At 38.1% G+C, this 16,952-nt stretch overlaps 1 protein-coding gene across 1 annotated transcript; it reads right to left on the bottom strand.

Annotated features, from left to right (window-relative positions):
- Window positions 1-222: 222 nt before the first annotated feature.
- LOC141594600 (cytosolic sulfotransferase 13-like) lies at window positions 223-1,312 on the bottom strand. Its single transcript, XM_074414607.1, has one exon. It carries the CDS (start codon window positions 1,090-1,092, stop codon window positions 223-225), a length of 870 nt encoding a protein of 289 aa, XP_074270708.1. The 5' UTR covers window positions 1,093-1,312.
- Between the last annotated feature and the right edge of the window lie 15,640 nt (window positions 1,313-16,952).

Genomic DNA, 16,952 nt, shown 5'->3' with positions numbered 1-16,952 from the left:
ATATTCGCTGCACTTCAATGAATGATATAGTACCATATTACCATCCGATGGTATTTACAAATTAAATCACAAAGAACAAGTTAAAATATAACATAAAAAAGAAGTAGATTACATTTATATCATTCAACACTTCATACATACTTAATACCTGAACCGCAGAACTTAACCACTTACTTTATTTATAGAATGGAGCCATAAAATAATGACGCTAACTCATTTTTCTTATGAAATTAATTTAACACCATTCTTGTTAACTTCTAATTCCTTCATATTTCCAATGCTACAAAACTCTATTATTTGGTCAATAAAATTTTGACTTTCCTCAAATGGAGTAAAAGGCATACCTATAAATTCCGCCACCCTTTTCAAATGGTGTTTTGGGTCATCCTTAAGATCCTCGTACTTAAGAAACAACACCTTTTCAGGTTGTTCTAAGCTCATTTTCCAATATGTAACCACGTGCTCAAAAAATGGTCCGAAAATGGACCTGCTTGCACAAAAATCATCAAATAGATCCTCGACACGAAATACCTCTTTGCTATTTGCATACTTAAGGTAGCTCATTCCAAAGTGAAAAAGCGAGGTGAGTGCGTCTAAGGGATTCCGACATATATATAAAAGTCGACAATTAGATGTCCTCATCGATTCAGGGAGCGACGTGTAGGGCAAGTGGGTGCTAAGAAGTCTTGGAGAGGGAAGCTCAACAAGATGCTGAGGCCGGGGGTATTCAAAAGCCTCTCCGTAAATGTCACTCTCTAGGTTGTATACAAGCTCTTGCGGGTGATTTTTTAGTAAAGGGTTTTGATTAACGGGGTATATTGCACGGTTGACAATTGTGAAAAGTAAAGATTTTAACCATGTGGTGCCGGTTTTTGGTAGGCCGGTAATAATGAGATCGCTATCTCGAGCTAGGAAATGTCTTTGAAGCTGGAGAATCCGAGCCAAAAGTGATTCAGGGATCCAGAAGCCTTGGTAGTTTATTAGTTCCATTTTATTGTTGGTGGAAGAAACATGTGGAAGGCTTTGTTTGAGGCTTTCAAGTTCTTCTTGGGAGATTATTGGTATCTCGTTTTGTGTTTCGTTCTTATTCATTGTGAATATGAAGATGGCATACACATGTTAGTGTCAAGTATACCATTATATAGTCGACAAAATTTATGTACTCGGAGTATGGCCTGCGCATAGTCCCATAATATATAAATACGTTTGGGCGGTTTGCAAGTGTGTACTATGGGCGGTTTGCGAGTAGATCTGCCGAATAAGTTAATCGGGTCGGGTCAGTTTTGGTGGAGTCATTTCGAATTCGAGTCATTTCGAATTTACTTGTAGGATAAATTGATAAACACTACCAACTTAAGTCTTCTTTTTCACAATTACTACCAAAATAAAAAAAAAATCATAATTACTACCAACTAGGTAGTATCCCGCGCTTCGCGCGGCCTGTTTTAAAATTTTATTATTATAATTGTAGGAAAATAAAATAATTCATGTATGACCTTAATATATTTACTTATAAATAAAAATAAATTAATTTTTCTCAAATTAAATTTTTTAGGTTTAATTTCAATGTTTTAAAATAAAATATATACAATTTTAATTCAAACTAATAAGTGATAATTAATTATGTATGATCAACATTTTATAAATAAATTTTTGACTTATCAAATATTATATTAATTAAAATAAAATTTATTCGAATAATGCAACAATCAACATTATATTCTCAAATTATATCATTTCATGATATGTTATATTCCAAATCAATTAATATTTGTTCAAAATTATGTGAATATAATTTTATGTAATTATTAATTTTTTATATTTATGTATCAAACATACAGGGGCCAAACTCAACTTATTCAAATGTTTTGATTGTGTGTTTCATGTGCTATGTATCAAACATATCTATAAGAAATTTGTGTCATTTGTACTTTTAAATAACTATATATAATGGTGTTTTCTCAAATATTATTTTTTGAGGTTTAACTTCAAAATATTTATAAGGTAAAATATAAAATATTTAACTAAAAGTAATATTTAGTTGGTCATAATCAATATTTTATACTTAACGTATACATATTTAATTGAGGATATTAAAAAAATTTTAACGTATTTTCTACTTTTACATGTCGTTTATAATATTATATTACTTAATAATCATTTCTTTTGTTTTGATTATTCAAATGCACTCGCAATCATTGTGTACATACATACTATTTAAACCTATCAAAATCTCATATGTATTCAATATCTTGCAATATATTTTTTTTTCATTCTCCCACTATAAAAACTTATCTCTTAGTAGTTTTCTTTAAGTTCTATTTTAATAAATACAATGACTCTTCCAAATATATTTTTCTTAATGGATTTAATGGTCTAAGTTTTTTGTTCACGGAAATGTAAATCATTAGGAGACACTCACTTTAATCATCTCTACCTATCAAAATATTTCAATAAACATAATGAAAATTATACTCAATGTAAAGCATTTTTCGCAATGAACATAATTATTTACATTTTAGAATTTTTATCAAATTTTTTTTTTAATAAATTTACAATCAAATCACTGTAGTTATTTAATATAATTTTATAATAAAATTTATTGAACTATAATTAATATTTTGCTGAGATATATACAACATTTATTATGTTCATATTAAATGATTAGCTGTAATTAATACTTGTCATTAAGGCTGTATGGACACGTGGCGCATCCACAGCGTTTCAACCCAGTTTTATATATATATAAGATAAGATATAGTGACTCTGACCTCATCAGCAAATTCCATTTTCCGTCCAAATTATGAATTATATGACCAGAATACCCCTACCACCTCAAACATCTTATCCCACCATCTTCCTCCACCACCCAATTCAACCAAAAACAACCCCAAAAAAGGACCCATCACTGCCACCTCGACGCCGGCCATTTGCCACTCCCCTCAAACACCGAAGCAGCTACAGGAAAGGAGAAAGGAGGAGGTCGACAGGTAAGGAGAGACAAAGGAGGAGGACGTGGTGAGTGTGGTGCGTTAGTTGTGGTTGTCGAGGTAAGAGGTTGTACATCAGCGGTGGAATTTGTTTCGGCGGTAGGTGGTGTTCCAGATCTGGACGAAGATGGTCGTGGTGAGTATGGTGTTAGTCGTAGTTGATGTGGTAGTGGTGGTGGTGGTGGTGGTGAAAGGAGAGAGAGAGAGAGAGAGTGTGTGTGTGTGAGAAAGAGAGAGTAAAAGGAGAAGGGTGGCTGGTGGTGGTGAGTGGTGACGTTGTGTGGATGGCAACGAGGTTGGTGGTGGTTAGTTGAGGTGGTTGGAGGAGATGGTGGTTATGCGTGAGGGTTGGTGGTTATTGATGGGAATCGTAGTTTGAGGATGAAAAAGAAGATTTTTGTAGGGCAGTTTGAATTTGCGGACTTTATTGAGGTTTTTCGGGCAAATAGTAGTGTTTTTCATGTTGGAATTACTTTTGTGGTAGTAATTTTGAAAATTTGTTTATGTAGGTAGTGATTGTGTTAAAGAGGACTTATGTTGGGAGTGTTTATCAATTACCTCTTACTTTTATCTAGTTTTTTGTGGATAATAATCAGTGTGTAGTGATAAATATTATTGTCGGGTTATATTGGGTCGAGTTAATTCAGGTTCAGTTAAAGCTCAGGTCTTGAGTTCGGGTGTCGCCGTGTCGAGTACAGATGCAGAACGGGTTGATCGGGTAATACCATTCGGGCGAGGTTAGTTTTAGCAGGTCTATTTGGATACAACTTTTCATCATATATAGATGGGATAAATGTATGTAGATTTGGCAAGTCTGACCCGATCCCGATAGAACTCGAAATATTCCAACTCGAAATCAACCTGACTCGACCCGATGACGCCCCGTAATTCGCCATGACCAAATGATTAGTGACCCGAACCCGACCCGAAAGAGACTCGATTAAATTGATGATCCCATAATTATTAAGCTTAATATTGATCAAAATGAAAGTAATTTTGTGTTTAGGCGTGGCAGCTGATTACTAACATAGAGTGCCTTATGGCACGAATGTTACTGGGCAAATATTGTGGGAATGGGTCTTTTATTACGCACCGATTGTGTTTAGTTGCATTTTAGTCTGAAATAAACATCATACTATTCTCTGATCAAAGCGTCTTGCTTATGACGGGATTTGTGACGGGTTAATCCCGTTACAAGCTGAAGACCTCTCACAAAAAGGGAGAGGGGACAAGGTGGGGCATTCCTCATGTGCTCCCCACTCACCTCTTATGGGTATTTTGTGAGAGGAAATGGTATCCGTCACAAGCTTGTGACGGATATCGCCGTCTTCAATGAGATTTTGTGTTCTCTGATAAAGCAGGCAGCAAGTAGGAAATTGAATAGTGGCGTGTTTCTTACATCGAAGAATACTTTCAAAGTGGTGTCTATCTACCTTGCTCCAAGATTCCGAGTATAATAAGGGTGTATATCAGTACTGCATAATATCTCTTTGGTAAAGAAACTGTGTCTATATATTACGCGCTTCTACGTCATCTAAGGCGTTTGTTTCCTATTACGACTCGGTGCACTAGCAGTTTCAAACTCTTTATGTCACTAAATTTGAACCAGTCACAAATGTACACAAAGAAGACAAAGAATCGTAACTAAAATATTTAAGGTATCGCGCGCAGCGCGCGATACAACAACTAATAATAAACAAACATTGCTTATCAAAAAGCATACTTCGTTAAAATATATCACCTCAGTTAACAAACAAAATTCAGAGACCGAAACACACAATCAGCAATCAACAATATTATACAACTACACAATTATTTTAAGGTCTCGACCCGACCCGACCGAAATGACCCGTTAGTTTAAGGTCTAGACCCGAACCGAACGGATTGACCCGCTAGGTCAAAGGTAAATCAAGAATTTTATTAAAATATTAATATTTTTATATTATAATTGAAAAAATAGTTAAATTATTTTTTTTATTACTTAAAATATAAACACAATTAAAAAGTCAATTTTGTAAAACTTTTATACTCCCTCTTATTCATTTTAACTCTCCCCTTTTAAAAGGGCACGTAAATTAAGGGGGAAGATTATTTTATTGTAAAGTATTGTGGTGGTGTAAGGTAATTAGAGAGAGGAAATGTATTATTGTGGGGGTAAGATGATTAAAATAAGTATTGTTGTGAGGTATGATGATTAAAATAAGATAAAATATGAGTATTGTGGGGTATTGTTGTGGGGTAAGGTGATTAAAATAAGTATAAAACTTTACTAAATAAGGAAAGATGGAGAGTTATATGAATAGATGAAAAGGGAAAGAAGGAGAGTTAAAATGAATAGGAAGGAATAATATTTAATATTAAAATAACTATTAAAATAACTTTAATCTAATAATTTTGTCAATGACTCAATATGATCAATGTAAACATTGAATATGATTAAATATTGACTTTAAATATGTTACATTTTAAAAAAAAAATTGATAAAAAAAGGTGTTATAAATTATTTCTTGACCCTTATTCTGACCTTAATCCGACCCGTGACGCGTATGACCCGATTTGTATTTTGACTTGACCTGAGACCCGACCCGCCCAACCCGTTTGACAGGTCTAGTTCACACCCACCCGTTTGGGATTTGGATTGATGTTCGAAAGTGCGACACGGTAATGGAGATACTACTTCTTACCATTTTGATGAGTTGAAGGGACACTGAATATCTTAGATGTACACCGTTTTACGCTTTGGTACTACCATACTACATGTTGTAATGGAGGCGTTCCGTTACTCAATAGTTTATCGATTAGGGTGATAAGAATAAATATAGCGAATAACAAATAAAATGACACACAGATATACGTGGTTCACCAGTAAAATAACTGGCTACGTCCACCCTGAAGGAGAGCAAATTCACTATTGTGGAGATAATAGTACAATGGTAGAGACAAACGATCTTGTGGCCACCAAGATCCGAACGGACTCCTTCGATCTCCAAATTCAGACGAACGCCAATCTACTCGAGCCCGGAACAAACTGAAGCTTCCTCCTGGAGGGAACCTCACAAATCGACTCTCATTAGACTGTGATCACAAATACTATCTCCACCTCCTTAATTAACCTAGACTAATACAAGGGTCTTTATATAGATTTATTCCACCCTAAATAAAAGATCTAGTCTAATTAGGAAACAAAGACAATTAGGAAATTAATTAATTAATTTCCTAAACAACCCGTATTAGGAAACTAGCTCAAAGACTAAACAAACTAGAAAAGTGCATGGGACCCACCCACTTTCCACAAGCTCACGTATAGCAAAGTGAGCCATAGTATACTCACTCACGAAAGTCGGTCATGGGCAACATATAGCCATGCGACTCGCGAGACTTACGGATCATTGCTTCGTCTTTTAATCCTTAGCTTATTTCCTGCTTCTTGTCTTTACTTAATTCGTATTCGACACTAATTCAAGGCACAAATTCCTAACAATCTCCACCTTGACTTGAATTATACAAACACGAACTAAACCAAGAAGAATACGAACCCAAATCAGCTTCACCAGGATCGCTTCTAAAGTCACTTCCTGCCTCGGTAGTCTCCACTCTGACTTGAACACAACCCACAAAATGGACAAACGAACCAAGTGTGCAACAAACGTGACCAAATATACAAAGTACCCAATGTAGTAAGCTGCGACTACCAAATGTAGTAAGTACCCAATATATCTTCATACCAACAGGAAGGCCTGATGGTATCAAGTTATACCTCGCAAGTGAACGATGCGTTGCACTAGTAAGGGTCGAACACGAGGAGTTTGGGAGACTACTAATTGTTGTTATTCTTAGTTTAGCTAAGTCAAAGGAAAAGGATAGATTGGTGAAATAACTATGTAAGCTACACTAAATGACTAACAATTTAAACTAAATAAGCAACAACTAAATTCAAAGAGAAAATTAAAAGGAAAGATGTGTTACTCAAGATATAAAAAGACTAGGGCACGATTAGGCTACAAACATTCATGATTATCATGCTAATTCCGGCAATAAGTCATCTTGGGTACACAAGGCGGGGGAAAACGCCTCTAACTCGCCTATTGACTCCCTCCCGGGCTCACAATAGGACACTAGACCTACCGACTCAACTCCCTCCCGGGCTCATGACTCGGAATCTCCTATACAACATTCTAGGACCCTAGGAACGCGCGCCATTCCCAAGGTTGTAATACTACGGATTTTATTAGGCTAAGTACTCGACCGAGTAGAGCCTACTCGGCCGAGTAGTGCTAAGTGCATGTTATGTTTGGCTTCTGCCGAGGAATACTCGGCCGAGTATGATGAATACTCGACCGAGTAGAGGATACTCGGCCGAGTATGCTCTATACTCGACCGAGTATCCGGTTCGTCGAGTGTTATTTCAGCGGTTTGATGCGGGAGTAGTTAGGGGTTATTTATTCGATAAACAGTTTCTAAAACATCATTTTACAAAATCTAATCAAACGTACGACGCTCTAATCACTCCCAATCTCTCCTTTGTGTATGTATGGACAATCTTAGCAATCGCATTCAATCATTCATCCTTTCGTTGGTGACGATGTGGTATTTGTTATGCATTTGTATGGTTGATTGCAGCGTAAGCGGATTGCGAAAAGGTAGGGTTTCCCTACTCAGTTTACTGTTCTTTGTAAGACATGTTTGTTGTGATTATTGTTATCTGTTGATCATCGGAGTATGGAGATTTTTGTGACGATGTTGGTGTGAGGGGATTGAGATGGCTGTGATGTCATGTGATTGTGATTGTGGTGGAGTCACTTGCGGGAGTGGCTTCACACCCTAGTTCGCCCTCCGTGGAACCCGCCACGGGAGGGGATGTGCACATTAAGGGACAGGGATTGTTAGTCGCTCGTTGATGAGCTGGACTAGGTGGGGATGGGCTGCGGTCACCCACTGGCGGCGAGGATTACCTGTTGCGATGGGTAATCTGGCAGGGCTACACACTTCGGTGTGTAGTCGGTTACTGTGTGAGATCGATGGTCAGCTGGTTGTCTTGTTGTTGTCTTATATTGATTGAGTAGAACTGACCCCGTGTTGTTGTTTTGTAAAACCTGCGGTGATCCATTCGGGGATGGTGAGCAGATTGTGACAGGTAATGCAGATGTTTAGCTATGGGACAGTCATGGGGAGTCATCACGTCAAGTCTAGCTTCCGTTGTTATGAGTTTAGATGTCTTGGATTTCATTTGTATTGAGACATTGTACGTTTATTTTGAGTTGGTCTGAGATAATGTAATCTTTAACTTTTATACTTTAATAAATGTTGTTTGGAATTTGTAACTTTGATATACTAACCTCGGGAAACCGAGATGGTAACAGCCTTTCATGCTAGGGTAGTCCTTGGCAAGGTACCTTGGTATGAGGGGGTGTTACAAAGTGGTATCAGAGCCGACGATTCCGGCACCTAAAACTAATGAACTCAATGAACTTAGAGAGTCAAAATAAAATGAACCCGGGGAGAGTTGTTTGGAGCTACCGCAAAGACTTGGGAGACGTCCCGAAGTCGCACTATGGCCCTCACAATCTCAAGCCGGTCACCAGGGGGAATTTGTTGCGAGTCTTTTCGATGCGTGTGTGTGGCATGTGGAACTTGAATGGTTGAATCATGTGAAAGGAAGTGAGATGTGTGGAAACATGTGTAAGACATGGTGAAACGGATTTGGTATGAAATATGTTGGCATGTTAAATGTTTATTATGTGGCTTTCAAAAGGGTAGTGATACATGCGTATATAATCATGATGATGTTAATGTTGGTTGTTGGTAGTAGCATGTGATTAAGGTCTTCCGTCTATGCATATGAATATTGTGTTTAATTTTGATGTGAGTATGGTAAACGTTCACCTATGTACTGGTTTTTAGAAGTATTTGGTCGTTATTATTTGTTTTATGCATGTTCAAGTTGTTTTGTTAAGGAATTTTAAGTTGTATACAAACCGATGTTTGGAAGGGTTGTCTTAAAACTGTCATAAGTCGAGTTCTAGAAATGATATTGCTGTGATTCTAAGTTGAGGTGATAGCTTGTCCACTTACGATTCTAACGATAGGTCACACGCCCAGATTGACCAAGTAACGAGTGAGATATGACTGTTTTACGAAAACTGGACGGTGCTGAGAACTGCGCCGATACTCGACCGAGTAGTCCCTACTCGGCCGAGTATCTTTTATACTCGACCGAGTGTTCCATATTCGGCCGAGTAATCTCTCTGTGATAATACTGTTTAGCGTCTGGAGTCGTGAACTCGGCCGAGTAGTCTCATACTCGACCGAGTAAGGTCTACTCGGCCGAGTATTCCCAATACTCGACCGAGTAATCCTTCTGCGACAATTGAGTTTGCTTCTGGAGTCGAAACTCGACCGAGTAATATAGTTACTCGACCGAGTACCTTGTACTCGACCTAGTATGTTATGTACTCGACCGAGTACCTCTTTGGGCGGCCATTTTGAGTCGGTGGCTATATTCTTACTTTTGTTTTGAGTCGGTGGCTATGTTCTTACTTTTGTTTTGAGCCGGTGGCTATGTTTTTACATTGTTTTGAGTCGTAGGGTATATACACATGTATGTTTTGAGCCTTCACGCCTTCTTTTATATGTGAGACGGTCTTGATACGTAAGTTACCTAAGTTATGACATGGAGAATGACGGCTTATGAGGGACATGTGTTGGGTAAGGAAGACATATGTTAATGTGGTTGTGAAGGATAGTGGAAAAAGAAAAGGGAAGAATGATGAGCTAGTCGAGGTAAAGAGCATGTTTTGTGAGATATGATGAGTGATATAGTCGTGTGTTGAGTAGTATAAAAGTAAGTGTATATGGGCAAGGGTGATGTAAGTGTAAAGAAGCATGAGAATGATAGATTGAGATAAGGGATACGAATAGTGGCATATTTGGATGTGTAAGGATTTATGGAGGAAGACAGTTAGGATAGAGTTGCTTAAGGATATATGTAATGGAAGGTTGTTGTAAGAAGATAGGAAAGAGAGGTATATAGTGAACTTAAAGGAAGTTATGTCGCGATGTAGATTTGTAGATAGTGGCTAATTTGGGAAGTTGGAATATCAAGGGGTGAGCCTAGTGTGTAATTCTTTAGACAAACGGTATGAAGTGAATTTTGGTTTCTAGAAATGCGAAAAGGAGATACGACTAATTGAAGAGTAACTGTTAGTGCGTGGACTTGATGGTGACAAGGGTGAGTGTGAAGCAAGATGAGGGATGATAAATGCTAAGAAGAATGATAGGATATTGATATGAATTAATGGAATTAGAGTTGTGGAGCTATGGAAAATAAACAAATTACTACAGAGATAGGTAGAAAAAGAAAGGAGAAGAATTATTAACTGGTATTATTGAGTAAAAAGGTAGAAAGAAGGATGGAAGTAAGTTGAGAGAACGTTGACCGAAGCTAATGAGCATGAAAGTAGGAAATTATGAAATGTACGATATCCCCACTAGAGGGTGTGAGTTAATGGTTATATAGGAGAGCAGGACGACGTGTTAGCCGTGAGTTTCGAGGTATTAAGGGAAATAGGAAGCTTGTGAAGTGTTGCAAGATCTGAGATTTTGGTGGAGAGTTAGGTAGCGATATGATAAAGGATGGAATTGGAAATAGTGTTGGGGTGATTTTGTTGATATATTTGATGTTCGTTGTTTGGGATGATAACTAAAGGGAGGAAACGGATTGTTATATTAAGAAGTGATAGTAAGAGAGTAGTCACATGAAAGATGTTGGTGTCATAGTATTGTCACTAGTGGTTGAGGACGATGTTATTTTAGGGAAGTTAGTTGTTCTAATGAGGTTGATTTTGTGGAGGTGATTAATGTTTGGTTGTGAGGGAGTTTAAGGTATGGATATGTGAGGTGTTCGCTGATAGTTGGGTACATATGATATGGCTACGTTCGCCGGGTGGTGATAATTGTGTGTAAGAGAAGATATGTTATGAAGGGCACCTGAGTTAAGTCTGGAAAAGAGATATTCATTGTCAATTGGTAACTTACGTGATCAGGATTAACTAGTTGGATGTGATTATGGGTCTAAGATGTATATAAATGTTTGTGTGAGGTTGTGATCTCACGAGAAGCGGTATGGTGTGATAGTTATAATGTTGTTATCTGAATGTTCGGTAATATATGTTGGATATGGTAACTTAATGGAATGATGATCAAAAGTGATAGTTTGGGTGGTCTGACATAACTGGTTATACTTGCATGTGTATTCATAATATATGTTTATTCCATGAAAAAGTATGGATGGTATGCATGAGATTCTTGTCTATTTATTTCGTATGATATATGGTGTTGTGATCTAGTAAAGCAGTCTTGAGTAAGTTTTTCTTGTCCGAGATGTTATATTGAGTCAGTGTTTATGGGATTGTGTATGTTGTGATGTCTATCGGTGTAGTTGTGGTGCCTCGGGTGGTGATCCGGGCACGGTACTTAATGTTGTGATGCGGGTATTTTCGCACTGCGGTGCGGCTGTTGGTGGCGGTGTTGTGATGCCGTCACCGGTTGTGGTGGAGTAGGTGAGATGATTATGATACGAGTTTTCGAAAGTGCATAGCAGTTAAACATAGATTGTTGTTTTGTTTGCTGTTGTTCCTTGTGAGTTTTGGTTGAACATAAAGACTGTTGTTTTGTTCGTTGATGTTTCTTACCAGTTTCAGTTTGGGAATGAGGGTAGAGTATGATATGAAAGAGAGTTGTATATGTTTTCGTTGTTGTCATGGTATAGTGATATTCTGTTGATGGGACACTGTTGTGAGAAGTTGTTACAGTAATGTTGATCTTGTTTTAAGATGAGGCATCGGTAGTCATAGTCATGGCAAGTGATTCGTGGAATATGTGTTGTAATGATCTGAAAGCGGCAGGTGGTTCATAACCTTTTGTTGAGATAGTGAGTGTAGGATATTGGGAATTGATGTCATGTTAAGTTATGTATGAGTTTTGCGGTAATGAAAGAAAAGAACTTGAGGATCTAGTGTGAGTGTACGTAACAAGTGTGGAGTGTGAGTTATGCTTTTGGTGATATGAGTTTTATATAGTTTATATAGAGAGGTGTGTCATGTTGCGGTAATGTGGAAGATTTGAAGTTTTGGGTTAAATTAAAGATTTTGAGGTATAGGTTAGGGAGTGTGACGAGTGAATTGAAGGATGAGAGTTGTTTAAGTAAGAGAGCCTAAGATATATGCATGGCGACTGTTCAGATTATAAGTGGTCATCTTTGACATGCGGTGGTGATGGGGATAATGAGAATATATAGCTAGGATTTAGTATTAGCGAGTTACGAGGACGTAACATTTTTCTTAAGAGGAGTAGGATGCGATAAAAGAGATTTTGATTGTTGTGCATATGGTAGTATAATTGGAAGTAGAGTGTTGGTGTAGCATAAAGGACGGATATTTGTTTTGATTTTATTAAAGGTCATGACCGTGCTTGTAGTAGTTCGATGTTTAGGAATGAGAGAATATTTCAATAGTGTTGACAGTTGAATGATGATGATTATGAGTCCGATAGTTTTGACAGTTGGAAGATGATGTTTATGGGTTTGAGTAAACTTCGAGGACGAAGTTCGTTTTAAGGATGGTAGAATGTAACATTCCGTTTTGACGGTTGATCTTCTTTTGTGGATTGAGTGCTATTGAGTGTTATGGAAGTGAGACAAGGTTGGCAACATTATATTGTGGTTATTTGGTAATGTTATGGAGTCAGTATTGGGAGCCTATGCTATAGTTGAGACGATATCCTGAGCCATGTTGTGGAAGGAAGAGTGGTTTGTGGAGTTAGTGTTAAATGTCCACGTTTTATAGGTTGGGTTGGAACTTCGGGGACGAAGTTCTTTTAAGGGGGGAAGATTGTAATACTACGGATTTTATTAGGCTAAGTACTCGACCGAGTAGAGCCTACTCGGCCGAGTAGTGCTAAGTGCATGTTATGTTTGGCTTCTGCCGAGGAATACTCGGCCGAGTATGATGAATACTCGACCGAGTAGAGGATACTCGGCCGAGTATGCTCTATACTCGACCGAGTATCCGGTTCGTCGAGTGTTATTTCAGCGGTTTGATGCGGGAGTAGTTAGGGGTTATTTATTCGATAAACAGTTTCTAAAACATCATTTTACAAAATCTAATCAAACGTACGACGCTCTAATCACTCCCAATCTCTCCTTTGTGTATGTATGGACAATCTTAGCAATCGCATTCAATCATTCATCCTTTCGTTGGTGACGATGTGGTATTTGTTATGCATTTGTATGGTTGATTGCAGCGTAAGCGGATTGCGAAAAGGTAGGGTTTCCCTACTCAGTTTACTGTTCTTTGTAAGACATGTTTGTTGTGATTATTGTTATCTGTTGATCATCGGAGTATGGAGATTTTTGTGACGATGTTGGTGTGAGGGGATTGAGATGGCTGTGATGTCATGTGATTGTGATTGTGGTGGAGTCACTTGCGGGAGTGGCTTCACACCCTAGTTCGCCCTCCGTGGAACCCGCCACGGGAGGGGATGTGCACATTAAGGGACAGGGATTGTTAGTCGCTCGTTGATGAGTTGGACTAGGTGGGGATGGGCTGCGGTCACCCATTGGCGGCGAGGATTACCTGTTGCGATGGGTAATCTGGCGGGCTACACACTTCGGTGTGTAGTCGGTTCTTGTGTGAGATCGATGGTCACCGGTTGTCTTGTTGTTGTCTTATATTGATTGAGTAGAACTGACCCCGTGTTGTTGTTTTGTAAACCTGCGGTGATCCATTCGGGATGGTGAGCGATTGTGACAGATGTAATGCGATGTTTAGCTATGGGACAGTCATGGGGAGTCATCACGTCAAGTCTAGCTTCCGTTGTTATGAGTTTAGATGTCTTGGATTTCATTTGTATTGAGACATTGTACGTTTATTTTGAGTTGGTCTGAGATAATGTAATCTTTAACTTTTATACTTTAATAAATGTTGTTTGGAATTTGTAACTTTGATATACTAACCTCGGGAAACCGAGATGGTAACAGCCTTTCATGCTAGGGTAGTCCTTGGCAAGGTACCTTGGTATGAGGGGTGTTACAAAGGTAGTCTATTTATGCTAGGAGTCACTAAGTATACGATAAATTCCCGGCCTTCCCAACCCTTTTCCCAAAGGTGATGGTCAAACCGGTCCCCAAAGGCACCCTCTTTAGGCTCTCCCTCCCGGGTTCAACCCAAATAGGCAAAGGATGTAAAAAGGTGGGTCAACTTAGGACCTAACCAATTCCCATTGGTGGACAAGGGTCATCAATCAACCAAAATCCCAAATCACAACATTAACAAAATAAATCCTAAGGTAAACCCCACCAATTTCCCCTTAATGACTATTTAAATGGAATCAAGCATTTTAATCACTCATGTAAGTGCCCAATCGCACCCTAGTAAGGGTACTACTCACTAATCATGGTCACTTTAGCAAGACAAGCAATAAAGGAGGATACTTTAACAACAAACATGGTGATATTATGAATTTTATGATAGAGTATGTAATGGTGATAAGAGATGATGGAAATCAACTAATAAGGCTAAGAGTAAATGAATCAACTCAAAAAGACCCAAGCTTTATCAAGTCTATCAAAGTCTCAAGCTTTATATGAACAATTCCAATCAAAAGCATGAACAACAAACAAGAGAGGGAGAGATTTTGACTAAACTATCAACAAACAACAAGTCTCAACAAATTCCAACAAAAAGAAATCTAACAACAACAAACAACAATGGAAAACAATTGAAGAACAAGGGAGAAAAGAGAAAAAGGAAAGAAGCAATACCAACTATTGAAAGGATGAACAATAAGGAAGAACAAGGTAAGAACAATAATAATAATAATCTTTGATTGATGAAGAATAATTGCCAAGTTACAAAGGATTTGAGTTTCTCCTCTCTAAACCTCACAAATTTCCTCCCCAAACTAGGATTAGATCCCTAATTTTCTGAGAAATCAAGTATTTATATCCCTTACAAAAAGTTAGGTGAGAATACAAGAGAAGACAAAAACAAGTGCAACCGAGGGAGTAAATTGTACCCGGGAGGGTACAATTGTGCCCGGGAGGGTACAATTGTGCCCGGGAGGGTACAATTATGCCCGGGCGGGTATAATTGTACCCTCCCGGGTAAAATGTCAAAATGGGCTAAAAAACGCTAAAAACGCCAAACGGGTGAGAGATACCCGGTCGGGTAAAGTTGTGCCCGGTCGGGTAAAGTTGTGCCCGGCCGGGTGTAGTTTACTCCCTCGATTGCGATTCTTCATTATTGCTTCCTTTCTTCAAGTAAATTCCGCTCCAAGTCCCGTTCTTATATTTTCGAGCACGGTACCTACAAAAGGGTTCATAAGTACGGGAAAAAATGCTCAAAACATGTCCTACGCTAAGAGTGAAGGGAAAGAACTCGGGCAAAGCTAATACTAACTTAAATGAGTTCATAATGCTTGATTTATTATGACAAAAATGGGTCCGGGACATCAAATATGGGGGTTAAAATGGTGTTATCAAATCTCCCAACACTTGACCCTTACTCGTCCCCGAGTAAGCAAAATCATAATTTATGCAAGGTAAAAGATGGACCCATAATTTAAAAGTGTATGCACAATATAAGCATCACTTAGTTATTCTACTAATAATAGCCGAACGAGTATTAGCGCACTCAACGCCCCTTCAACTCACAATTTAACACTCATGAGGGAAAAGTGCCCTATTGCATGGCAAGTTGGGTCTTGCTACAAAATTGCGATGCATTCATCTAGAAAGCACAAAATAAAGCAATAGAATGCATCTAACAAAAAGTCAAACCGCTTTCCTCATCTAAGCGGCCGTTTTGCTTTGAATAATTAAAGGTTTTGGTCGGGAGATACCGTCTCATAGTCTTGGCGGGGTGTCAATGCCCTAGTTGTGGCTCAAGCAACCTCAATATGACAACCAAATGCCTAGGAAACAAATTCAAAGGCGGGAAAAGGGGGAAATCAAGCCTAACTTTCAAGATTTACACAACACACACAAGATTCAACCATACCGACCCATGACTAAGGGGACCTAGACTACCGACTTCCTCACGGTTTTCACTAATCTCTCATTTTGTTTTTAGAACGGGTGATTTTTGTGCAAAAAGTAACCAAAATCACTCTACTACTCGACTCGTGAGACATGCCCGCAATCTAACATGGAATCCTCTCCTACAAGACCATTTATGAGATGCAAAAAAAAAAAGAAAATATGCATAAAGAGAAACAAGGTTGTAATGGGGCTAGGTGACGGGACGAAACGGGGTTGGTGCAAGCACCATTTTGGGAAAAATGTGGAGGTACATATCAAGAAGTTGCCAAAATTCCATTTCTTCCACTTTTATTTCAACAAATGAGTAACGTCTACACACTTTTACAAAAATTGGTTTCCCGAATTAATGCAAACATTGTGCAAACCCGACTCACTTTGGAAAAACACAAAAATTATCACCTTATTGCAACCAATGAATAACGTTTACACCCTAACAAGAGATTTGATTGCCAAAATCAAGCAAAAATTGTGTAAACCCGATTCACTTAGGAAAAACATCAAGTGCCCCTTTATTCTTGCAACGCCTTTTTCTACTCCAATGATGAAAGGAGTGTTGTTTGGCTTTTTCTCATCAAACAAATTATAAATGAATTTTTTTTCTTTCTCTATTTTTTTTTTCTTCTTACACATTTTTTTTTCTTTTCTATTTTTTTTTCTTTTCTTTTTCAAAACCTCTTTATTCAAACCAACCAAATGAAGGTAATTATTCCGACTCAAATCATCAACTAGGACTCAAAACTCCCTTCTTCATACAACCAACAACATGTAAGCAACTTTCTTGATAAGGGAAGGTTGTTTATGGTATGTAGCTAGTTTTGTAGGTGTCAAGAAAAAGGTTCAAGCTCAAAAGGGGTTATCAAAATAAA

This window comes from Silene latifolia, chromosome 8 (assembly GCF_048544455.1).
Source record: "Silene latifolia isolate original U9 population chromosome 8, ASM4854445v1, whole genome shotgun sequence".
In the NCBI taxonomy this organism is placed as follows: domain Eukaryota; kingdom Viridiplantae; phylum Streptophyta; class Magnoliopsida; order Caryophyllales; family Caryophyllaceae; genus Silene; species Silene latifolia.
This window is presented reverse-complemented; position numbering and strand designations above follow the sequence as displayed.